This window comes from Apteryx mantelli, chromosome 1 (assembly GCF_036417845.1).
Source record: "Apteryx mantelli isolate bAptMan1 chromosome 1, bAptMan1.hap1, whole genome shotgun sequence".
NCBI classification, from domain to species: Eukaryota; Metazoa; Chordata; class Aves; order Apterygiformes; family Apterygidae; genus Apteryx; species Apteryx mantelli.
This window is the reverse complement of record NC_089978.1, coordinates 154,567,054-154,589,405: the sequence shown is the minus strand read 5'-3', so window position 1 is coordinate 154,589,405 and position 22,352 is coordinate 154,567,054. Positions and strand designations below refer to the sequence as shown.

The 22,352-nt window shown below is 46.3% G+C and overlaps 1 protein-coding gene across 10 annotated transcripts; it reads left to right on the top strand.

Annotated features, from left to right (window-relative positions):
• The first annotated feature begins 254 nt into the window (after nt 1-254).
• Nucleotides 255-22,324, top strand: DDX11 (DEAD/H-box helicase 11). 10 transcript variants are annotated; one of them, XM_067307417.1, is made up of 27 exons: nt 260-626; nt 912-1,058; nt 1,514-1,777; nt 2,161-2,247; nt 4,957-5,114; nt 6,318-6,363; nt 6,915-7,022; nt 7,584-7,671; nt 8,168-8,373; nt 9,022-9,174; nt 9,278-9,324; nt 10,125-10,204; nt 11,495-11,539; nt 11,656-11,723; nt 12,263-12,301; nt 12,775-12,895; nt 13,389-13,523; nt 14,009-14,121; nt 15,635-15,707; nt 16,096-16,199; nt 16,990-17,139; nt 19,151-19,219; nt 19,416-19,516; nt 19,951-20,035; nt 20,637-20,712; nt 20,899-21,053; nt 21,183-22,324. In XM_067307417.1, exons 1-27 carry the CDS (start codon nt 594-596, stop codon nt 21,210-21,212), a joined length of 2,781 nt encoding a protein of 926 aa, XP_067163518.1. In that variant the 5' UTR covers nt 260-593; the 3' UTR covers nt 21,213-22,324. The 10 variants fall into 10 exon arrangements, 9 of the variants coding, with proteins under 9 accessions (XP_067163559.1, XP_067163568.1, XP_067163576.1 ...); XM_067307432.1 differs by having other exon boundaries at nt 261-626; nt 8,168-8,211; XR_010885970.1 differs by lacking the exon at nt 21,183-22,324 and having other exon boundaries at nt 255-626; nt 20,621-20,712; nt 20,899-20,983.
• Nucleotides 22,325-22,352: the final 28 nt, after the last annotated feature.

The window sequence follows — 22,352 nt, the reverse complement described above, 5'->3', positions numbered from 1 at the left end:
GTGGATAGACTTTGCGTCCCCGAGCCAGGGACTTGTCTGCCCAAGTCTACGGCAGAGCTAGTTGCCCGTCGTGGCTTTTGTACCTGGTGATACGCTCCCTGCCTCTGGTGTTTCATTTGTGATAGCTCAACAAAGAGAAAAGGCGCAGAAAATGTCTAGAGAAAGAAATTATTAGAAACAGCACAGGGATATATTTTTAATGAAAGAAGGTTTAAAGAACCAGGATTTAAGGCTACAAAGAAAGAATAGCTCAAGTTTGTAAAAGATGAATATCAGAGCTCTAACTACTGTGCTGCTTGGTGAAAGGACGGAGGCGGGCGCGGCGAGGCCGCCCGGGTCGGAGGGAGCAGCTCGGGGAGGCCGCGGCCGGCTGGACACGCCACGGAAGGGCCCGTCTCCGAGCACAAGCGCCGCCTGGCAACGGCCAGCACCGGCAAGTCTCACGTTAGGCGCCGCGCCGCCGCCGTCCCTGTCGCGGGGCGGTGCGAGCCCTCCGCGCGGCTGCTGACGTCGCCGCGCCGTCACAGCGAGAGGGGCGGGGCTTCTCGGGCGCCCTGTTCGAAGCGGGGCCGGTGGCGGTGGCGGCGCGCGAGATGGAAGGCGGGCCGGGGGCGGTTGGCGCTGAGGTGGGCGCGCGGGGAGGCGGTTGGCGCTGAGGCGGGCGCGCGCGGGGACAGTTGACGCTGAGGCCGGCGCGCGGGGTGGGGGTTGGCGCTGAGGCGGGCGCGCGCGGGGACGGTTGACGCTGAGGCCGGCGCGCGGGGTGGGGGCGGTTGGCGCTGAGGCGGGAGCGCAGGGAGGCGGTTGGCGCTGAGGCGGGCGCGCGGGGCGGGGGCGGGGGCGGGGAGGCGGTTGGCCTTGAGGCGGTTGGCGCCCGGTGCCGGGCTCACGCGCGGTCCGTGTGCCTGCAGGCGGCGGGCGGCGCCGCGCAGAGGCCGGGCCCGGCCCGCTTCCCGTTCCCCTACAAGCCTTACCTCATCCAAGAGCGGTTCATGGCTGCGCTGTACAGCGCACTGGAGGCCGGCCAGGTCGGGATCTTCGAGAGCCCCACGGGCACGGTGAGCCAGTGCGGCAGGACCACTCCCGCCGGCGACAGGGAGGGTGGTACGGTGTTAGGGAGCCGGTCCTGGGCGGGCGGTCACGTGGGAGGCGGAAGGCGGCCCCGCTTGGGGGGACGGTGGTGCTTAGGACTCGGCTGCCTCAAACTGTGAGCCCGTGGTTCTGGCTTGGAGGCATGTTGGCCCCCCTCTGTGGTGCTTGTGGCAGGACTGTGCTGGCACTGGCGTCAACACCCAGACAGGTGCAGGGGGAAAAGCTGAAATAAACCATTTACAAGGGAAATGCTGAATAATGAAATGTGAAATCTCCTGTATCTGTGCACATGGTCTTGGCTTGATCCTGCTAAGCTGGATCGCCACATGCGTCTCTTCTCTGGAGAAGCATTACTGTGTGACTGCCAGTGACACCAATGCTTCAGCTATGTGTGGCTTGTCTTGTTTGTTTTCAATGACAGGGAAAATCTTTAAGTCTTATCTGCGGAGCCCTCTCCTGGCTCAGAGACTTTGAGGAAAAAAAGAAGCAGGAGGAGGCCCGACTTCTAGCACTTGAGCACAATGGGCAGGAGGAGAAAAAGCTGCTGACTTTGGATGAGTCCCTTTGGAAGGAGCCTTTGGATGAGCCTGGGTGTCCAGATAGCAAAGGCTCAGCCAGGGAACCAGACTGGATTACTGCATTTGTGCGGAAGAAAGAAGAACGGGATATGGTGGACAGACTAAAGGTTGAGAAATGCTCCTTTGTAGAGGAAAGGGAAAATAGCAAGGTGTGAGGATCAGAATGGGCAATACCATGGGTGATAACTGGAGAAACAAGTGATGCAGTCTTCAGTGGTCGTGGTCCTGTGTCAAAGGACTTAGTTTCAGTTAAAAAGGATGAAGCATTGCTGTGTGGATGGCATAAGACAGGAAACTACATTGCTCCAAACTTAGTAATGTGTAATAGACATGCACTCAAGGAGAAAGGGACTGCGTACTGACAATTTTGATTCAGAGGTTTTTTTTTTTTTTTTTTTTTTTTTGTATCTCCAGGGCACTGGAAAGTAATTATACCTGAGTTTTAGGGTTAAACCCATTTCATCCTTCCTTCACTTTCCCTTTATTTTAGGAAGAGCAGATCAGGAAGAAAAAGCGAGAAGATCGTCTTGAGAAAATTCGCCATAATGTGCAGTTAAAATATGCAGCAAAGAGAAAAGTGAGTTGTTCTACAAAGCTTAGAAGTTTCTATATTGGTTATATCAAGTCTTTTTCATTCTTGCATGCATGACATGACTCTGAATTTTCCAAATGAAATCAGGTGAGCTCCCCAAGCATATGGGGAGCATTAGATTGCTGAATTGGCCATTCCAAATTTCTGGTTGGATTCTTTTTATAAAGTACAGATATGAAAAACAATTTGTGTATAGAGAATTTACTGTGACAACACTTGTATATTTAGATGGAGAGGGGAAGTATTCTGATAGCCTTCCATCCCTTTGCTTTTATTTCAAAAGCTTTGATATTTACAGGCATACCTTGGAGATATTGCGGGTTTGGTTCCAGATCACCGCAATAAAGCAAATATCACAATAAAGTGAGTCACACAAAGTTTTTGATTTCCCAGTGCATATAAAAGTTATGTTTATGCTGTACTGTAGTCTATTAAGTGTGCAATAGCATTGTGTCTAAAAAAAAAAAAAAAAGTACATGCGTTAATTAAAAAAAACTTTATTGCTAAAAAATGCTAACCATCATCTGAGCCTTCAGCGAGTCGTAATCTTTTTGCTGATGGAGTCAATCCTCTCCAACCCTGCTGCTGCTTTCTCAACTAAGCTTATGTAATCTAAATCCTTTGTTGTCATTTCAACAAAGTTCACAGCATCTTCTTCAGGAGTAGATTCCATCTCAAGAAACCACTTTCTTTGCTCATCCATAGGAAACAACTCCTCATCCATTAAAGTTTTATCATGAGATTGCAGCAATTCAGTCACATCTTCAGGCTCCACTTCTAATTCTAGTTCTCTTGCTATTTCCACCACATCTGCAGTTACTTCCTCCAGTGAAGTCTTGAACCCCTCAAAGTCATCCATGAGGGCTGGAATCAACTTCTTCTAAACTCCTGTAATGTTGATATTTTGATCTCCTTCTATGAATCACAAATGTTCTTAATGGCATCTAGAATGGTGAATCCTTTCCAGAAGGTTTTCAGTTTACTTTGCCCAGATGCATCAGAGGAATCACTATCCATGGCAGCTATAGCCTTACGAAATGTATTTCTTAAATAATAAGACTTGAAAGTCGAAATTACTCCTTGATCCATGGGCTGCAGAATGGATGTTGTGTTAGCAGGCATGAAAACAACATTAATCACTGATCACAGATCACCATAACAGATATAATAATAATGAAAAAGTTTGAAATATTGCGAGAATTACCAAAATGTGACACAGAGACATGAAGTGAGCACGTGCTGTTGGAAAAATGGTGCCGATAGACTTGTTCGACGCAGGATTGCCCCAAACCTTCAATTTGTAAAAAAACAATATCTGCAAAGCGCAATAAAGTAAAGCGCAATAAAACGAGGTATGCCTATAGTTTCTTAGAAAGCTGGCTGTTCAAAAGCTCTCATGAGCATGCGTGACCACTGATTGTGTGTAACCAGAATAAAACCTGTAGAGCTGGGATTAAATTTAAGATCGTGGGACTGAAAAAAAAAAAAAAGGTCAAGTCAGGCTTTGGTTGTACTTTGCTCACCACTAGTGAACAACTGTATTTGTTTACTTTCATGGAAAATATGATTGTATTGTTCAGAAAATGCTCTTTTCTATATATAAAGTTGGTATGTATTTTTCTTCCATTTAGATGGATTAACTGGTTGCAACACTCTTGACTTTAAGAGCTTTTTGATGATGAGTCAAACTTCCCAGAAATATCCACTGTAGGTCCCCAAGCAGGCAGACTTATTAGGCTGTCAGGCTATTAGTTTCTAGTGTGCTCCATCTGAAGTTCTGGCTTCAGTTTTGGTCAAATCCTGTCAAAAGAGTATAGCAGAAATGGCAAAGGTTCAGAGGTAAATGGTAAATAAAAAACAAATGGAACAAAGAACTTCTGTCTCTAAAAAAAGAATGAGAAGCATGAAAATGAGAAGCATGATAAAAGGGGAGGAAGCAGATGAGAGAAATAGTATAGAGATTTGAAAAAACAAATGATTCATCTGCTCTATAGCACTTGCTAACTGCCTTTCTTCATAATAACATGCTAAAGGAATGCTCGCCGAAGCTGGAAGGTACTGTTTTCAGATTGACAAAAGAACTCTTCTTTAACAGAACATAATTAACCATCAAAACTGTTCTTCAGCAGTTTAATAGAATTTTTGTAGAGGAGTAGATCTGTGTTAGAATAAGAATCACAGAATTAGGAAAAGAACCAGCAAGAGAAATCTTGTGCTCCTCAATTTAAAACAATTACTGAGTTTATCCTAACCTTAACCACGAACAGATTATTTCATTATGTCCTTATAGGTTTGTTTGGTTGGGCTTTTTTTACTTACTGTTTTTCCCCAGTCAGTCATCTTTTGTTGGCCTCTTCAAGGAATTGGGTACTGAATTATGTGCCTGTTGTCATTTCAGGAGTTAGGAGTTCAGTGGGCCTTTTGCACAGAAGTTCTTGGGTTTTTTTTTTGTTTTTTTCTTTTGCTTTCATGTATGTCTATGTGGGCAAATTTTGGCTATTGATATCAGCTGCGTTCTGTGCAGTTGAATAGCTTGATGTATTCATTTGTCCTTCTGGGGATTTGCCCATCAGGCCATTCCCTGTGTTATGGATGAGAGACTGTGCTGTCTTCTGACCTGTCCATGGTATAAAGTGATGTCAGTTTTACCTCTTATTCTGAATGAGAAATAATGTGATCATGTGCTCCTTTCAGAGATCTGAGGAGGATGAGACAAAGCGCCTTCTTCAGCTCAGCAAGGAGGTTCTTTTGGAGGGGGGAGGAACAGATGTTCTAGAGCAGCTGGATCACAATGAGGAGGAGCTGATTCTTGCTGAATATGAGAGTGATGAGGAGAAGAAAGTGGTATCTGGGTAAGGACAGGGACTTGAGGGGGTTCCATACCAATGCAATGCTTTCTGTATTGTGCTTGGCTTCCCTTAATTATAGGGTTTCTAGGTGTGATTACTTCCTTGGGTGTCTCTCTGGGATTCTTTTACTGAGTATTTATCCTCCTGGATCTAAAGTTGGCTCTGTATTGTGCAGATCTGGAATTTCTTCTTCTGGAGTTTGAGCTGTGGAAGGTAAATTTTTGTTGTAGTGCGTGCAAATGGGTGAATTTCAAAGGTTTTTGTTAGGCTGGATCTGCCTTGTGTTGACAGCACAGTGACCTGAAGTGTCACTGAGAAAGTGCATCTTTCTTAAAATGCATAGCAATGTCCTCCCTTCACCAGGCTTGGGTCCCCAAAGAAGCCTTCTGGCTGCTGGATATATGACTTGAGATCAAATTTCTTACATTAGAAAAACAAAATGTTCCTCAGGGCATCAGAGGAAGTTCCTGCAGATTAGCATTGACGTCTTTTGGTATTCTAAAGGGAGAGATGTTCACATTTCTAAAGACTGAGCTTCAGCATAAAAAACACGTGCACACTTTTCTCTCTTGTATGTGATTGTTCCTTTTGCTTTATGCAGAAATCCAGAAGCCATATTTTAGCAAGAAAAGTCAAATATATTTAAAATACAAATTTACTAATTAGTATCATTATCTAGACAGATCCTTCTGCCTTAAATTGCAAAACACTTAAACTACGTATTAAAGAAATACTAGTTATCAAACATTCAACTGCTTTGACCTTTGAGGAATTATATGGCAACTAAACATCTTCCTGAAGCTTGTCTTTATGCAATAGCTTGAGGGTGGTATATTGTCTCTAAGGGAAAAAACAATAAATAAATAAACACACCAAAGAATAGTGTAACACTGATTAGCTCATGCTGGGGGCTCAGGAGCACCAGATTTATTAAAAAAAAAAAAAAAAGAAAGTCATGAAGTTGCTAAACACAGCCCTACAGATATTTTTATTTTTAAAGAACAAGGCTTGACTTGATCATGCATACTTGCACTATTTTTATAAGCTCAATTTTTATTTTAACTCCTGAGTTAAGATGGGAGGTTGTTCTTGAGATGATACAGCCATCTCTTTTGAGATTGCTGTCTTCTGGTAGAGCAGCAGTTTATACCAACTCTCAGTGACCTGATGAAAGGAAACTCTTTGGGCTTTTCTTTCTTTTCCTAGGCTGGAGGAAGATGACGATGATGTGGAAGAGGAGCATGTTACTAAGGTGAGATGAGGAGGGCAGATAGTGGCAAACAGAACAGTGTATCACTTTATGTGTGAGCAGAATCATGGCTTCCTTGCACCCTTCCCAAAGTAATGCAGTACAGAGGGATTTAGAAACTAGCAACCAACAACTGCCAAGTTTGTTGATAATAGCAACCAGTAATGCTGCCATTATCTCCTTTTGAACTACACTGGCTGCCTAAGCAGCTTGCTCTGCTAATGTTGCTGAAAGTTTGCTGTGACTTGCTGTAAAAGCACAATGCTAGAATTATTATTTTTTTATTATTCTCCAATGGTGATTCCCTGTTATCATAGGGACTCTGGGAAATTCAACTGAAACAAAGGCCAGATGCATAGGAGTTAACAGGAAGGATAGGCCTGATGATCTCGGCAGTTGTAAGGTGATACTCAGACATATGCCTTCCCTTGTCTTTGTGAAGGCTTGAAGAAGGTAACCTGGTTGAGGTGCTTGCCTGCCTCCTTGCAGGATTGGTCATAGCTGGGGTTTTGGCTTCCATGTTCTTATCTTCCCTTCATTTTTCCTCACTGTAGATTTACTACTGTAGCCGCACCCACTCGCAGCTGTCTCAGTTTGTGCATGAGGTGCAGAAAAGTCCTTTTGGCAAAGACACGCGTCTGGTCTCCTTGGGATCCAGGCAGGTATGTGGTATGTTCACAGGGGAACCAGCATGCACCTTAACCTGGTATAAAAAAGTTTGCTAGGAGGCGTGTGGATGTAACGACTCACAAGGCATCTCAGGGATTGACTGACTCTCCCATTGAAAACTAAAGCAGTAGTGAGTCATGACACAGATCTGGGTGATGTGCATTCTTCTTTGAGCTGTGTTTTTGCCATTTATCTTTTGACATAAATTCAAGAGTCTGTCTTCCCTCTGACATGGAAGATTACAGATTTCTGAATCTCTGGGAAGGTGCTTTGTTCTTTCTCTTAGTATTGCTTCTGTGAGCATCTGTTAGAAGCTGTTGGGTAGCAGTGAGCTGTCTCAGGGCACCTTTTCTAATTTTTCCTCTGTTAATTTTTTAATGGAATTGGAGCATATTCGTAGCAGCTAGTACACATTGTCTGACCCATAGACTTTTCTGTTTTGAAATCTAGTCTTATATTCCTTTAGAGAAATCTTTTATTTTACAGCAAAGGGAACACACAGGGTGCTCTCTTTTAAATAACCACCTACTGCTTTCTCTCTTTGCATGTCTAAGAACCTGTGTGTGAATGAGGAGGTGCGCCGCTTGGGGGCTCTCCAACTCATCAATGACCGCTGTATGGAGATGCAGAAGAACAAACATGGTACGAGCGCTTTCAGCCTGGGAAAGCAATCACTGATAAAGCTGGTATGCATGAGAGTCTGGAGACAGTGCTCTCTGCCAATCAGTTTTAGCAAGAGAGTGGCAGGAGCTTGAAAATGGTAGGTTGGAGAAGCAGAGCTAGAGGTCATTAGTGCTTTTACTTTTCTTGTCCTTCCAGGCTAGAAGAGATCCTCTGAGATTTGTATATTTTTGGAGAGTCTTATGTCAGTTCAGGACTTCTGCAGTAGAAGTTGTCTCTGCAACTTAGTACTAGAAATATGGGAAAATGTCACATGGCTAAATCTAACTGGCAGGAGCAGCGACCACTGCAGGGATGGGAATGTCACTGCTGGATGCTCTTTAAATAGATGATAGGTAAAAAAATACATGGAAAAACCTGCTTTGAAATCCATGAGGTTCAGCTGTAAGGATTCAAAGTAGCTGTTTTAGGTTGTTTTGTATGTTGGTCATGACTTTCTTCTGATTTTTGCTGTCAGAAAAGAAAAGTGATGGAGAGGAGATGGAGGGGAAGAAGAGACATGTGAGTCGCACTGTATGCCCATTTTACTCCTATGAGCAAATGCAGTTTCTCCGTGATGAAGTTCTAGTGGAAGTGAAAGATATTGAGCAGTTGGTGGCTTTGGGAAAGGAGACAAAAGCTTGCCCGTATTATGGGAGTCGATATGCCATTCCTGCTGCTCAGGTAAGGTATACATGCTGTTTAGGGGGATTAGTGCCAGGGCCTCCAAGAATAAACCAATTACCTGCTCCCTCCAGTACTGTGTTACCCAGTGTTCTGGGTGTTTGTAAGCAGTCTGAATGTTTGTCAGCTGTAGTTTTGCTGAGAAAGCACAGGAAGAAAAGAATACCCATCTGGAGCTAGTAGGGAGGCTGTAAGTCAGTAGTGAGTCAAGCATTCTGAAGTACCTGAATGTCTCAATAATTGTGAAACAATACTGGTGCATGGGTATAATCTTAGCACTTACCACTCTCTTCCTCCTCACTTGGTACTCTGTCAGAGGACATCCTTTCAGTGCTTCAAAGGAGATTAGGAATGTAACCTGCTCTTGTGCTGCTGGGCTTTTCTTACTATTATTGTTTGAGGCTTGAACAGGATCCCTGTCCATGTGTAGTTGTAGTACAGTCATTTCCATTTAGCTCACCTCCCAGTGCCTCTCTCCAAACACATGCCCCTGTCTCTCCTCCTCCCTTTCCCACCTAGAATAAGAGCACATAACTTGACTGACTTCTGCAGGGCCATCTGCTATGGGCCTTTTATGAGTGGTTGGTGGGTGCTCTATGTTTGTAAGGATGAGAGTGGGAGTCAGGGTACTGTGCACTTTTCCTGCAGCTGGTGGTGCTGCCCTATCAGATGCTCTTGCATGAGGCCACCAGGAGTGCTGCTGGGATCAGTCTGAAGGACCAGGTTGTAATCATTGATGAGGCCCACAACCTCATAGACACCATCACTTGTATCCACAGTGCAGAGGTCAGCGGCTCTCAGGTGAGTCATGTCCTGGTCTATTAACCATGGCTGAGCTCTAAATCTGGCAGAGTGCCCTTTTTTGGCTCCTCTGTAATGCTAGGTCCTTACTTTGTTCTTGTAGTTGTGCTGTGCCCACTCGCAGCTGCTGCAGTACATGGAACGATACAGGTGAGGATCTCAGATGAAAATAGCACAAGAACAGTGGCAGGCAGCATGGATGCCACAGCTTATGCCTCATATCTGCAGGGCCTTTCTTGCTTTTTCCCTAGTGGAAGGTTATTTGCATTAATGCTCTTGCAGATGAAGAGCTACTGGCTTCATTATCTCTGTCTAGAACCCATCTTAAGTCAGACTCCTGGGGCTGGTATTAAGCAGTGAAAAGGGGGGTACCCTGGGGATTCTGGCTTTCCCTTATCCTCTCAGTTTCTTTCCCAGTATCTCCTTCTAATCACTTCTGCTTTGTGATACCCAGTTTCAAAAGCTCCAGTCTTTCATGACTCTCGTGGTCCTTAGCCTTTCATGTGCTGAGTAAGCTCTGAGGAGGAGGAAGCTGTATGTGGTTCTTGGCTCTGGTCAGATCTTGCATCTTGACATCCCTGCAGTGATTGATTACTGTGCTCACTGCTAATACCTTTGAATTAGTGCAGCATTATCGCAACATGGACTTGGGGCATCACTGCCGTTATAATAAGCAAACTATAATTAGTATGTAAGGAGAGAGGTGATGATAGGAACAGTGAAGTGCCTGGGCTGCAGGGGTGAATGCTCTGTGGTGACTTCAGGCAGGATATTCAGGGGTCTGTGCCCTGTCACAAACAGGGAGAGTGAACCTAGGAGAAGTCATTCTTGGTTCCTGTCTCCCTAAAATGAAGGCAAGTTCAGATGCTTGTCTCTGCAGCTTAGGAAGCTGTGTGTGAGTTAGTCCCTGAAGATGTTTTGGGGTCTAATACCTGTCTGTTATTTCATAGGAAACGTCTAAAGGCAAAGAACCTCATGTACATTAAACAGATCCTGTATTTGCTGCAGCAGTTTGTGTCTGTGCTGGGAGGTAAGAAAATGTTCTGTCTCTGTGGATGTGTTTAGACTCTGAGCTAGTTGGTGCTTCCTCAGAGCACTATGTCCCCATTCCTCCTCTGCAGAGGCAGAAAGTTGTTGCTCACATATAGGTTTGGACACTAGTAATTTCTTTCCTCAGTCTGTTTTGTACCATGGGGATGTGGACTAGTGTCTGCCTGAACCCCTCTTTTGTTTGATAAGCTGAGGAGCAGCAGATGATGGTGTAAGTTGAGGCAGTTTCCTTCTCTTTCTGTGCAGTTCTCAGATGTGATTTGAGCGGGGGGGGAGCTGGGGTGCTAAGTGAGGAAGATGGCAAACATGACAGTGATCCGGGCAGAATAAAAATGGCACAGAATAAATCTCCTGTGTCATCTGGTGGCAAGGCCTCTGTGTATGGCAGGCATTCCTCTGCAGAGGGAATCTTTTTTGAGTGAAGTCTTTCCTTTGTGGAAGAAATATTACTTTGCTTTGATTTTTGAATCCACAGGCATTCACAGGGCTCCTTTCCTGTAATGCCTTGAGGAGAGTCTGTTTTTCATAAAGAAATTCCTCCTCACCCAGAAGAAATGCAGCTGTTTGGGACAGGGGCCTGTTGGTGCTCTCTTCCCTTCTCTCAAATGCACCATTTCTTTTCCTCCTTTGTTCCTGCCAGTCTTCTCTTCCCCACACCTGGCTAAGTGCTTTCATGAGAAAATGCAGCCTGTGTACAGCTTCATGATTGAGGCTGCAAAAATGAGATGTGAGGTGGGTGTTAAACACTAGGACATAAAACAGTGAGTGGCAGCAGTTAATATTGTTCTGTCTGTCAGGGTCTGGGTGCAGAGCTGTCCTCAGGCTTTCCCTTCTTCCCAATTACCTGCCAGCCTACGCACCTCCTAGCTCCCTGGTGCTGCACTGAGGAGGGGTGAGGGATGCACTGCAGTCCCTGTCCCTTCATCTTTGCAGCATGATGACTATGTAGTATGTGAGCATTTGTATGCATCCACCCTACCTGCTGCCTCCTGCTACAGAAGGAATGTAGGTGGCGTTTCTTAGGATGCAGCAGAACACTTGTCCTACACTGTAGGGCTAACCTAAAGGGGAAAGAAAAACAAACTGAGCAAGGGCTGATGTTTTGTCCCTACAGCTATTTTTTCCAGATGTATAGTTAATTTCTGTGCTGAATGTATAGTTCTGTTTCTGTGCTGGCACAATGCACCTTTCAGGTCAGTTGTTAGTCTCCTGCTTAATTTTAAGACAGACCCAGTGTAAGCCTTCCTTGAATTGATTTTGTGTTTTACAGGTAATGTGAACCAAAATCCTAACTCTCAGGCAATTTCCCAAACAGGTAAGACTGGAGTTAACACCTGGGGTGTTTAGCTATCAGGTAGGAACATGGGTGTGGGCTGTGAGGGGCTGCAGACCCAGCAGCTAATTTCTTATTTTTTCCCCCCTCTCTTTCAGGGACGGTGCTAAAATCCATCAATGACTTTCTGTTTCAGAGCCAGATTGACAATATCAACCTCTTCAAGGTAGTGCAAATGTTGTCTTCTGCTAGGGCAAAGGTGGTGAGTTGCTCAGGGTTATCAGGAAGCCTGTGTGAGAACTGGAAGTAGAGTGTAGGTCCACATGGCAGGATTTGTTTTCTGGAAGCTTCTCCCTGCTTCCTCAATGTCTAGATCTCCTGCTGCTGTCTGGATAACAGTGCACTAAAGCTGAGTGGATGGCCTTGGGGTAGGGGGAAGCAACCAGTTAAACATGTATCAGTGCAGGGACTGTCTGTAGGCAAAGCAAGACTGTAAAGGTTGAGGGTGAGGAAACTGGACCGCTCCAGTAACCCACCCCTCAAACCTCCAAACATGGTATCTTAACACAAAGTGTTTCTACTCCAGAAGCAGTGCCCTTTGTAATAAAAGGTTGTTTGGGTGGGAACACTCACAAAGAGCCTGGCACCCACCCCAGGAGCTCAGCAAGAACAGCAAGTGATATCCCTGCTGGTCAAAGATTGAGGGCAGCAGGACTGGAGAGGGGATGCTGAAAGCCAATTAATTTTTCTCTTTTCCTCCAACAGGTTCAGCGTTACTGTGAGAAGAGCCTCATCAGTAGGAAGGTACTGCTTCTTTGGCTTTGTAGTCAGTAGAGTGTTCAAATGCCACTTCACATGTTCTGTTACAAGTGGAAGATGCAGCAGCTGGCGTGGGAGTTTGTCTTCTCTACCCCCCTTTGCAAACAAAATGGTTCCTGCAAAAAGCACTGTATGTTACCTTTTGCTTATACTGCAGAGAAGCACACAGCATGTTAGTGTTGCAGTGGGTGCTATTCTGTGCTGCTTGGTCTCAAACCTGCCAGCCCAGTAGACCTCATGGCATTGGAGGAACAAGCATCAGAGACTTGTTTTGGTTTTGATTCACTGCGGGGAGGAAAGTAAGTCTGGGGGTCTGGGCTGTGTTTACAGACTCTGATTTGGCTGCTTTGTGAACATCTATCAAGGAACTTTTATCTGTGGCAGGCTAGCAAACTTGTTTTTATTCTGTCCACTCCTGCTGCTTGGTAGTCTTAGTATATCTGACTTTGGCTTGGCAGCTTTTTGGGTTTGTGGAGCGATATGGAGCCCCCACAGTTGTGAAGACCAACAAGGAGAACCAGAAGTTGGCTGGTTTACAGAACTTTCTTCTGAGCCTTCAGCAGGGATCTGATAAAGAGGGTGAGTTCTAATAGCCTCCACCTGTGCATTTATGGACAAAGTAAGGATGTGGAAAGTGGGAAGGCAGATCTGAAAAGTATGAAAGACTGCAAAAGCTGCCCTACACAGTTTTTGTAAAATATATTTGACTAGGTGACTTAGGCAACTATATATTTAACTAGAAGATCTCCTGAGGTCCCTTCCAACCAGAATGATTATATGATTCTGTGTTTACACTGCACAAATTCAAGCTTTGCAGTGCTGTGACCAACTGGCTCTGGGACCTGAGCTATCACAGGCACCTGTTTGGCGATACCAGCTACAAAAGCCAAATCTTCCTTTTCTTTATTAGCAGTGAAACAGAACTTGGGTTCCCTCCGTTACTGGGTCTTTGTTCCCTACCTGCAAGTGTAGATCATGTATCATGTTCCTGAAAAGGCCCCACCTGTATTTAGTGCTTAGTCCCTGCCTTTGAAAATGTGACCTAGGTTGCCTGCTCCTCTCTTCTGGCCAGGTGCTCTTCAGAGCCTTCCTGTGGAGGCTGAGGGCGACCAGCTCCGAACTGCCTCTCCACTGATGCAGATTGAAGGATTCCTCTCAGCCCTGACGAATGCAAACCAAGATGGCCGAGTCATTCTCAACAGGCAAGGTACTGGAATGGGAGAGCTGAGGAGAGGTGGCTTATGACTTGTGAGCAGAGCGCTCACTGATGGTGAGGGAGGTGATCCTGAGTCTGTGAGGGTCTGCAGCCCTACCAACATGCTCAGCAGAGTCTGTGGTTCAGGCTGGCAGGCTCAGTCTGTGTGAGGATTCTCATGAACCCAAAGGAAGCCTTTGCAAGGGCATTGGGGCTAGGAATCAAAAGTTGCAGAGATCTCCTCCCACTTTGAGTATGGATTTTTGTCCTGCAACTTATTGCACCTCTACAGCTCCAGGAAGGTTAGGAAGCAAAAAGTAGCTTCCAGGTCAGTATTACGTGCCACCGCCCCTGGCAGTGTTTGAATAGTAAGTCCTGGTTTTGAGAGGCAGGGATCTGCCTGAGTGCCCAAGGCAGGAAGGAAATCTCTCATATCCCTCATAACCCAGACTGTGTATCTCAGTTGCTTCCTGATGCTCTCTCTCTCCTTTTCCCAGGCACTGTTGGGCAGAGCAGCCTCAAATTTCTCTTGCTGAATCCAGCTGTACACTTTGCCAAGGTGGTGAAAGAGTGCCGAGCTGTGATCATTGCTGGGGGCACCATGCAGCCGGTGAGGGAATACGGATGCTACTCTAAGGTCTTAGGAGGTCTCTGTCACTATCTGCAAGCAAGCATGGAAAAACAGCGGCTTGACCCTGCTGGGACATGCTTTTCTATCCACTTCCTATGGCATGTGTGGGGAAAAGACCTCTCTTACCTACCCTCTTATCTTCTTGGTGCAGTTTTCCTGTATGAGGGATCATGCTGCCTATCTGTGCAAAAGTTGTAGATGCAAGGGCAGGACTGCCCTTGTCAGCCTGTTGGTCTTCAAGACTATGTTACAGGCTGAAGCAGTTTCTTGAGCTGATGGCACATTGGGACTGACTCTGACCTTCTAAAGGGATAAGGATCCCACAGGGATCATGCCATAGGGGATCTTTCAGAAGAATCGAGACTCCAGTGTTGCCATGGTGGTGGGATCTATTTCTTCAACTTGCAGCCCTTCTCCCATTGCTTTTGAATATAGGGCCTAAGAGACAGTGTATCCTTGTACAGATGCTGTGGGGTGTGTCAGATATTCCAGGTAGTTACATTTATGCAGTTCAGCCATTCCTGTTTCTGAACAGGAATGCCCTGAAATCTCCTCTTTGCTCTTGCAGAGACAAGTGAGGGAAGGACGGTGCAAAGTGCAGGGCCTCAGTGAAGTAGTGGCGTTTGGGAAGACCCTGTTCCAACTTTGAACCTTTCAGACTGCAGCCCAAGAGAGAGGATGTAATTGCAATCCAAGATGTGCTCTGTACAGTGTTTAGGAGATCTAGTTATGGGCTTTTCAGCCTGGGGAGCTCTGAAATTGGAGTGTCATGGGCCAAGAGGGGAGGGATTCCAGGCAGGGGACCTGCCCCACACAGTGAGGCCACAGCAAGGCCCAAGGGCTCTAAAAGAACAACCTCTTCCTACATTCATGCTGCCTGTTCTGCTTGGGCCAGCTTGAAGGTCCACACTGGGCATTTGGCCTCGCCTCAGCAGCAGGGAGCAATGCTGGGGTGCAGAGGGTCCCCACTCCCTCAGGAGCAGACCATGTCATTGGCTGAGCTGCGCCTCTGCCCGAGCAGCGCCGCGGGGGTGGGCCACAGGTGGGGACGTGGCTGCTCCTTGCCTGGTACAGGTGCTGAGGCATGGCTACCCACTGCTCCACACAGCCACTAGGCTGGAGCGGTTGGAAAACACAAGCTCAGGGCTGGGCAGTTGTGCCAGCAGTGGGATCACGAAGGTAGATGAGTTCTGTGCTTGGCAGTAGCTTCAGGCCATGGCTGACCTTGCAGGATTTCCACACCCCTTTCTCCTGTGTGCTCTGGTCTCCAGCACACCTCCCACCCCTGGCTTGCATGCCTATCACCTTGTTTTTTTTTTTTCTCATCATGGGACAGAGAGCCCATCTGCTCTGCTTCCATCTGTGCCATCAGCCCACTGTACTGAGCTGACCACCTCTCCAACACTGGTGCTCAAGGAGCAGCACCAGTGCTGCTGGTGCAGGGTCTCTTGGGATACTGGTGCTCCAACTCTCCTTGACTTGTGGTTCATAGGTGGCTGACTTCCGAGAGCAGTTGCTGTCCTGTGCTGGTGTGGACCCTGCACGAATTGTGGAGTTCTCTTGTGGTGAGCGTGCTGGAAAGAGGGACATGGAGGGGTCATAATCTTGCTTGTGTGGAGCACGAGTGTTGCTGTGGATGTTTGGTGCTGTTTTGTCAGCACTCTAAGCAACATGGCATCTTTCCTAGAAATCATAGCAGCAAAGAGGTGCTAGTTCCCTTCCAATCTAAGCTTCCCCAGTGGTCTCAGGCAGAATCAGCAGGCAGTGTGCCTTGCTTTCTTGCCAGGGACTTGGAGAATAGTTATAAGCAGCTGAGTGTTGAGAGACTTGTGCACTTTGGCTTAGCTTGGCAAACATGTGCTTGTGTCACTGCCCGCAGATGAAGCTGTTCAGCTAGCTGGATTTGTGCACATTGTAGTGATACTGACTCCCACTCCTCATTTTTGTCTTCAGGTCATGTGATTCCTCCAGAAAACATTTTACCCATAATCCTCTGCAATGGTCCTTCCAACCAGCAGCTAGAATTTACCTACCAGAGGAGAGACCTGCCCCAAATGGTAAGTCTTCCCTTTGTTCCCTTCCTTGGTATCTCTTCTTTGCTTCGCTTGCTGATGTTTCATAGGACACTGTGTTCTGTATCTGAAAGGTGTGCTGATCAAAAGCCGTGGGAGAGAGAGTCTGTGGGGCAGGCATGTTGCCAAGTGATTGGGGAAGAACAGCAGCAAAAGGGATTTTGAGCTGCCTGCTCAGAGGCTGCTATTGCAGACTAGGGAGACTAGCATCTCCTGTTTGCCTGTACTGAGATCCTGCAGTTTGTGTGTGCTGGCCATCAGAAAGAGAGATATCTGACTGCTTCATGGTTTGAAGGGGGCTTAGTGACAGTCGAGCATGGCAGCCCTGCAGACTGCAGCCCACCCAATTGAGAGGGGTGGCAGATGTTTCTGCACACTTCTTCATTTCTCTGTTCTGAGGTGGGCCAGTAAGCATGTAACACTGGACACTAGGTCTACTCTGTCCCTGTCTCCACCAGATGTTGAGAGCAAACTAGCACGTCTGTTCTAGTGTGGCAGTTCCTGTCCATTAGGCAACAGATATAATCATTCCTTCCCTGAGTGACCACTGCTTCACAACAGTAATGGACTGTGGCTTACAAGAGGCTAAACAGTGAATGGCTTTTTGGTGATTCCCAATGTCCCTAGAGAACTCTCTTAGACTGTGCACATCTCCCACATCTTTTCTTTCCCCAAGGCATGACTTAGGGAGGAGGTGTTCCTGGGACTGTGCACAAAATTGGAGCAGCGTTAGATGGAGCTCCTGTCAGCTGCAATATGGTCGTCTCTCTTGCAGATGGATGAGTTGGGCCGAATCCTTTGCAACGTTTGCAATGTGGTCCCAGGGGGTGTCGTGTGCTTCTTCCCTTCCTACGAGTATGAGAAGCAGGTGTACGCGCACTGGAAAAAGACAGGGCTGCTCACCCGCCTGGCAACTAAAAAGAAGGTAATTGTGCAGCCAGGGGCAGTTAGTACTTTAAATGGCGGTTTCAGAAGTCAAACAATTATCTATGCATTATAAGCCTCTCTCACTGAGCTGTTCTCATACTCTGCACAGCAGAGCAGATGTTTATCTAGCCAATCCCTCCAGTAATGAATAAATGATACTTCCCGGGCAGCTGATCACTGAGCTGGTATCTAAATTAGATTAAATGCTGCTATAGAGTCTGTAAGTGCACAGACTGTGTAGTGGCCATGGAGGGAGACAACCCTCCCTTTTCACAACCTGCAGGCTTGTTCCTCTGTGGTTGGGGGTGGGGGGGGTTAGGGTGTTCAGGTTGGGCTCTTAGAGGGATTTTGTTTTTTCCCAGGCTCAGCTATGTATCCCTTGAACACAGAATAGCACAACTAAGGGCTAGACAGGATTGTACTAATCTGCAGTTCATAGGACAGATGGCTTTTTCCAGTGAAAGTGCAGAGTTGAGAAAGACTGGTACTCTGGTCTTGCCTGTGCCACAGGCTGCCTGTATGACCTTGACTGAGGTGTTTGACTCTTCTGCCTCTTCTGCAAGGTGGCAGCAGTGACCCCTGTGTATGTTGGGGGAGGGTTGTGAAAGATTAAATGGGGAGATCCCTGTAAACATGAAATCTTTGCAGAGACTGTCACAAGTATTTGAAGGTTGGATATTGAAGTTTAGGCAGCCTGGTTGTCTTGGGCAGATCTTGGATCATGTGCCAGAAAAAAAGAATTACAGATGCTTATAGCTGTGACTTCTGTTTACCAGAAGCTAAATAACTTACCACGTGGCTTAGGAGAGCAGAGTCCCAGATATTTCACAGCCTTGGTGCTGGCATTCTGGCACGTGGATCTGCCTGTTGGTTTTCTTGGTGGAAGCACCACAATTCAGCTTTTCTGTGTACAACTAACATTCATAGTGCTTTTCAAGTATGTTCTGTCAGGGTCCTAATGGTCTGGCTAGCATCTCCAAGGGCCTATGCCACATTCATGCAACTTGTTATACCTTTCAATACTGATTTGTTCTAGTTTGGCCTTTGCAGCCTCCAGCAAATTGAATATGTGTTAGCAAAGCCTTTGGTAGAAGTGCAGCAAGTGTGACTTTCAGCTGCCTACACACAAGATCATATCATAGAAGAGGGAGGTTAAAGTCTTTCCTGAGGTGGCTATGGTGAGCTCACACTGAGATTATATAAAAATTACACAGGGAGGATTAATTTATATCAGAGGCTTAAATAGCTACTGTTTAATAAGTTAAATGGTCTTGGCTTGCTTACATTTGTACTTACCAGTTTTTTTTAACTGAAAGATTGATTCTGGCTGGTAAAAACTCACAGTGCTTCTTGCTAACCAAAAGGAAACATGTCTCTTGGGTTCTTTATTGTCATAGATAAGACAGATGTTGCACTTCTTGTTTACTAGAGAAAAAAAAAAAATGTGATTTTGGTCAAGATGCAGCACCTAGCAAAAAGTAGCTCAATTAACTGCATGGTTTTCAGTAACTTGAAATATTCAATACTAGGAAATATTATTCAATGTATTTTTTTTTTCATATAGAAAGCTAATTGATTCACTAGGCAAGGGGAACTATTACCTGTAATTAGTTGGTGATTTGAACTGTTTTGATCTTTTTACTGTTCTCGAAGATCTTGCAGCCAGAGGGTCTCCTCATTTCCCTCCCCCCCGTATCTTTACTCCTAGATGGAGGAGGTGGATCACACTTTCCTGCCTTCCAACACTCAGATGATTTTTAACTTCTTATAGAACTGGACAAGTCTGCCTAAGATGAAAGGGAATGTTTGCTGCTGCTCCCTTCAGAGCCCAGCAAACGTGCTTTTCCAGGGTGGAGGGGAAAGGTGCTGGTTAAGTTGTTTTTTCAGGCAATGTGCCTGTCCCCTATCTTACTACCATGCGGTGTTTAATAGCATGGGATTAAAATAATTTGTTTTCTTCAGTCTGTTTGCTTCCTCTTGCTGCAACTAACACATCGTACCTTTGACAGATCTTTCAGGAGCCTAAGAAAGCCAACCAGGTGGAACAGGTGCTTGTGGAATATGCCAAGTGCATAAAGGTAGGCAGAACTGGCAGTCTGCTGGGAGTGAAGCATTCCAGCTCTGTATAGGAGTGTTGCTGAAGAGGGCATTGTAGTTTTTAACAAGGAAACAAGCTTTTAACAAGGAAAGAGGGCTCTCAGGCAGGTGTGCCAGTGTTTCTGAAGCAGAGAAGTCTTCCCAACTCTGTTTAGTGTGTTGGTTCCTCTCCTGCAGTGCTGCAGCCATGTGGGAGGCCAAATGACAGGAGCCCTGCTGTTTTCTGTAGTTGGAGGGAAAATGAGCGAAGGGATCAACTTCTCTGATGACCTGGGAAGGTAAGACGGCTGCTCCTTTTAGGGTGGGCACGCAGCTTGTGGTGCTGTGACTCTGAGCAGGATGGATTGGTCAGTACTCGCATAGACAGAAAACCCTGGGGAGCGCATGACTTTGGCTCAGGCTTAAACTAATGGGACCAAGTCTGCTGGGTAGTGTAAAACTCCTGATTGGTAACTTGTCCAGAGTACTTTTCATGAGGGTAATGCAGTTAGGCTTGCTGTGCTAGATAATTCCTTGTTCTGGCACCCTGAATCCCTCTGCAGCTTTCAGTTCAGTATGTGCTTGTCAAACTGCTGTGCTTTATTGCTGCCTTTGGTTTTCAGGGCTGGCTGTCTTTCAGGGGTGCAATGACTTCTCTAATTTATCGGGCTGTTAGCAAAGTGCTCTAGCATGAGACATTAATAATAATGCACTCTTCCCTTGCCCCTTGCAGGTGTGTGATTATGGTGGGCATGCCTTACCCCAACATTAAAGCTCCAGAGCTCCAGGAAAAAATGACTTGGCTTGACAAAACAATGGTAACAGGGACTTAGACCTCTGTTTCTTTCACTTTTGCTTTTTAGTAGCAAAACTAAACTTCCCTCCTGGCACAGGAATCCCAGGGCTGCCTTCAGGGATTCTTTTCACAGAGCTTGCCCATGGTTGGTGGGACCTGGTTCTTTCACTGTGTGGTACCAAAAGCACAGCCTTCTCATGCTGCACAGGTACAGCTGGCCCTGAACACAAGAAACACCACAGGGCCTTCCTGGGAACTCTCAGCTCCAAGGGGAACAAAGGCCCTTCAGCCCAGAAGCGGCAGGGTGGTGGAGGCTGCATGCCAGGATCACTTCTCCTCTTGGCTCACTGGTTCTCACTCACTGGTCCACCAGAGATGCTATTCCTGTGCAGCTATGAGAGTCTGGGCAGCTGGGGACAAGTGTTCTGCCTTCAAGGCCTCAGGCTGCTTCTTTGGGAATGCTCAAAACAAGTTTCCTAACTGCAGCCTCTCCTCTGTTCCTTCTTACCTTCTGCTTTGGGTCTGCTTAGCTACCTGCTCGCTCTGCAAGGATAAAAGTAGTTGCCTCAGTTCTTCATTAGAGAAGCTGCCCTACTTTGATCTACAGTGTTTTTCTCTTCCAGCCAAGAGCTGCTGGCCAGGCACCTAGCAGAGTGCTGATTGAAAACCTGTGCATGAAGGCAGTAAACCAGTCAATAGGTAATTCATCCTTCCTTGGGCAGGCTGGTACTGGGGGGTACAAAATACAACTGCATTGAAGTAGGACAGTGGGGAAAAAGGAAACATTACCCAATCACTCTTTGTATAGAAGATGGGAACATAAATGTACTTGCCTGAGAACAAAAACTTGAGTGAGCCAGTTTCATGTGTTTGCACACTATACAGGGAGAGCTATTCGCCATCAGAGGGACTTTGCAAGCATCCTGCTCCTGGATCACAGGTATGCACGCTCTGCCATCTTTAATAAGCTGCCACAATGGATCAAGGAGAGAACCCAGGTTAAAGTTGCCTTTGGATCAGCATTTGCAGAGTTAAGAAAGGTCAGAACTTGTATCTTATGTACTGCTATGGAAACTCTTTCCCCTGTACTCATTTGTACTTGTCCAAATCCTCCACTGGCCCTTTAGTGTAAGGCCAGGAACAAACTGTCAGGTTTCTTCTGTTCTTAGTTCCATCGAGGGAAGTCAGACACTTCGTGATGGAGACCAGAGGACTGGCTTGTAGGTCAACTCTGTGTGAGCTACTGCTTCTGAAGAACAGCTGGGTGCTGCTTTTCTATACCAAAGATTTTGTGAATCTCCTCTTGCCTCCTTTGTGGACAGTTTTTGTTCAGTATCTGAGCACTGTGGTGGTAAGACCTGCACCTTCAGCACCATAACCAGGAGGGAAACTGGTTGTAGCCCTGATGCTGGTGAAGGCAGCAGCAGGCTCTGATTTGTTTATAAATGTTCAGGTTTTATTTAAATTGATTAAATATTTTCAACCCAGACACCTAAGTATGGGGACACCATAATTATTTTGACCAAACACATCTGCTTTTCTCCTTCAACCATGAGGGTTGGGGGGCTTGATGACCAATGAAAACAAAGCTTTTCCACAAGAATTTTAAACTAACAAACAGACCATTACACAGTGAGACTGGTGAGGCTAGCTGGGGGTACCATTTTTATCCCCTTCTCTCTGCCTTGCTTCAAGCAGTTGATAAATTCAGGGCCTGGCTCCTTCTTTCGAGGGAAGTAAGGATATGGCCACAATGCACTGCAGTACTTCTCCTCTGATCATGCTTAATCACAGGATTATGATCTTTTTATCCCTTTCTTACTGCACAGGTTTTTTGAGTTAGAAAGTAACTTGCTGTGGAAAATGGTGAAATTCTTTTTTAGTGCAACTGCCCTGAGGTTCTTTCCTAAGTAAGTCATGGGTCAGTGGTAGTGGGCAGTGATGCCATCCCACAGCCATCCCCAACTCTTTTTGTCATCAGGAACAAGCCTGTTCAAAAGAGCTGCTTTGTCTCCTTGCCCGTTTCAGCAGCTGGCTGCTACCTCTTAAGGCTCTTCTCAGTGAAATAAGTACTTCTAATTAGACACAGAACTGGTACCCCCTGCATCTAACATACAGGGAGACAGACACTCTGTAATTAGCCCCCCAGGGAAAAAACACTGCTTCTGTCTCTCCTGCACCTTCAGTGGGCACTGAGCCCCCCTGTCTGCCAAAAGCACTGCCTTAACCCCAGTGAAAGCGGCAGCTGGAGTGATGGATGCCTGCTTGTAACAGCCACTGGCTTCAGGTGCTGTGGCATATGGTGCTGGTTTCTAAGGCTCACCCTAGCCTGAGATGAG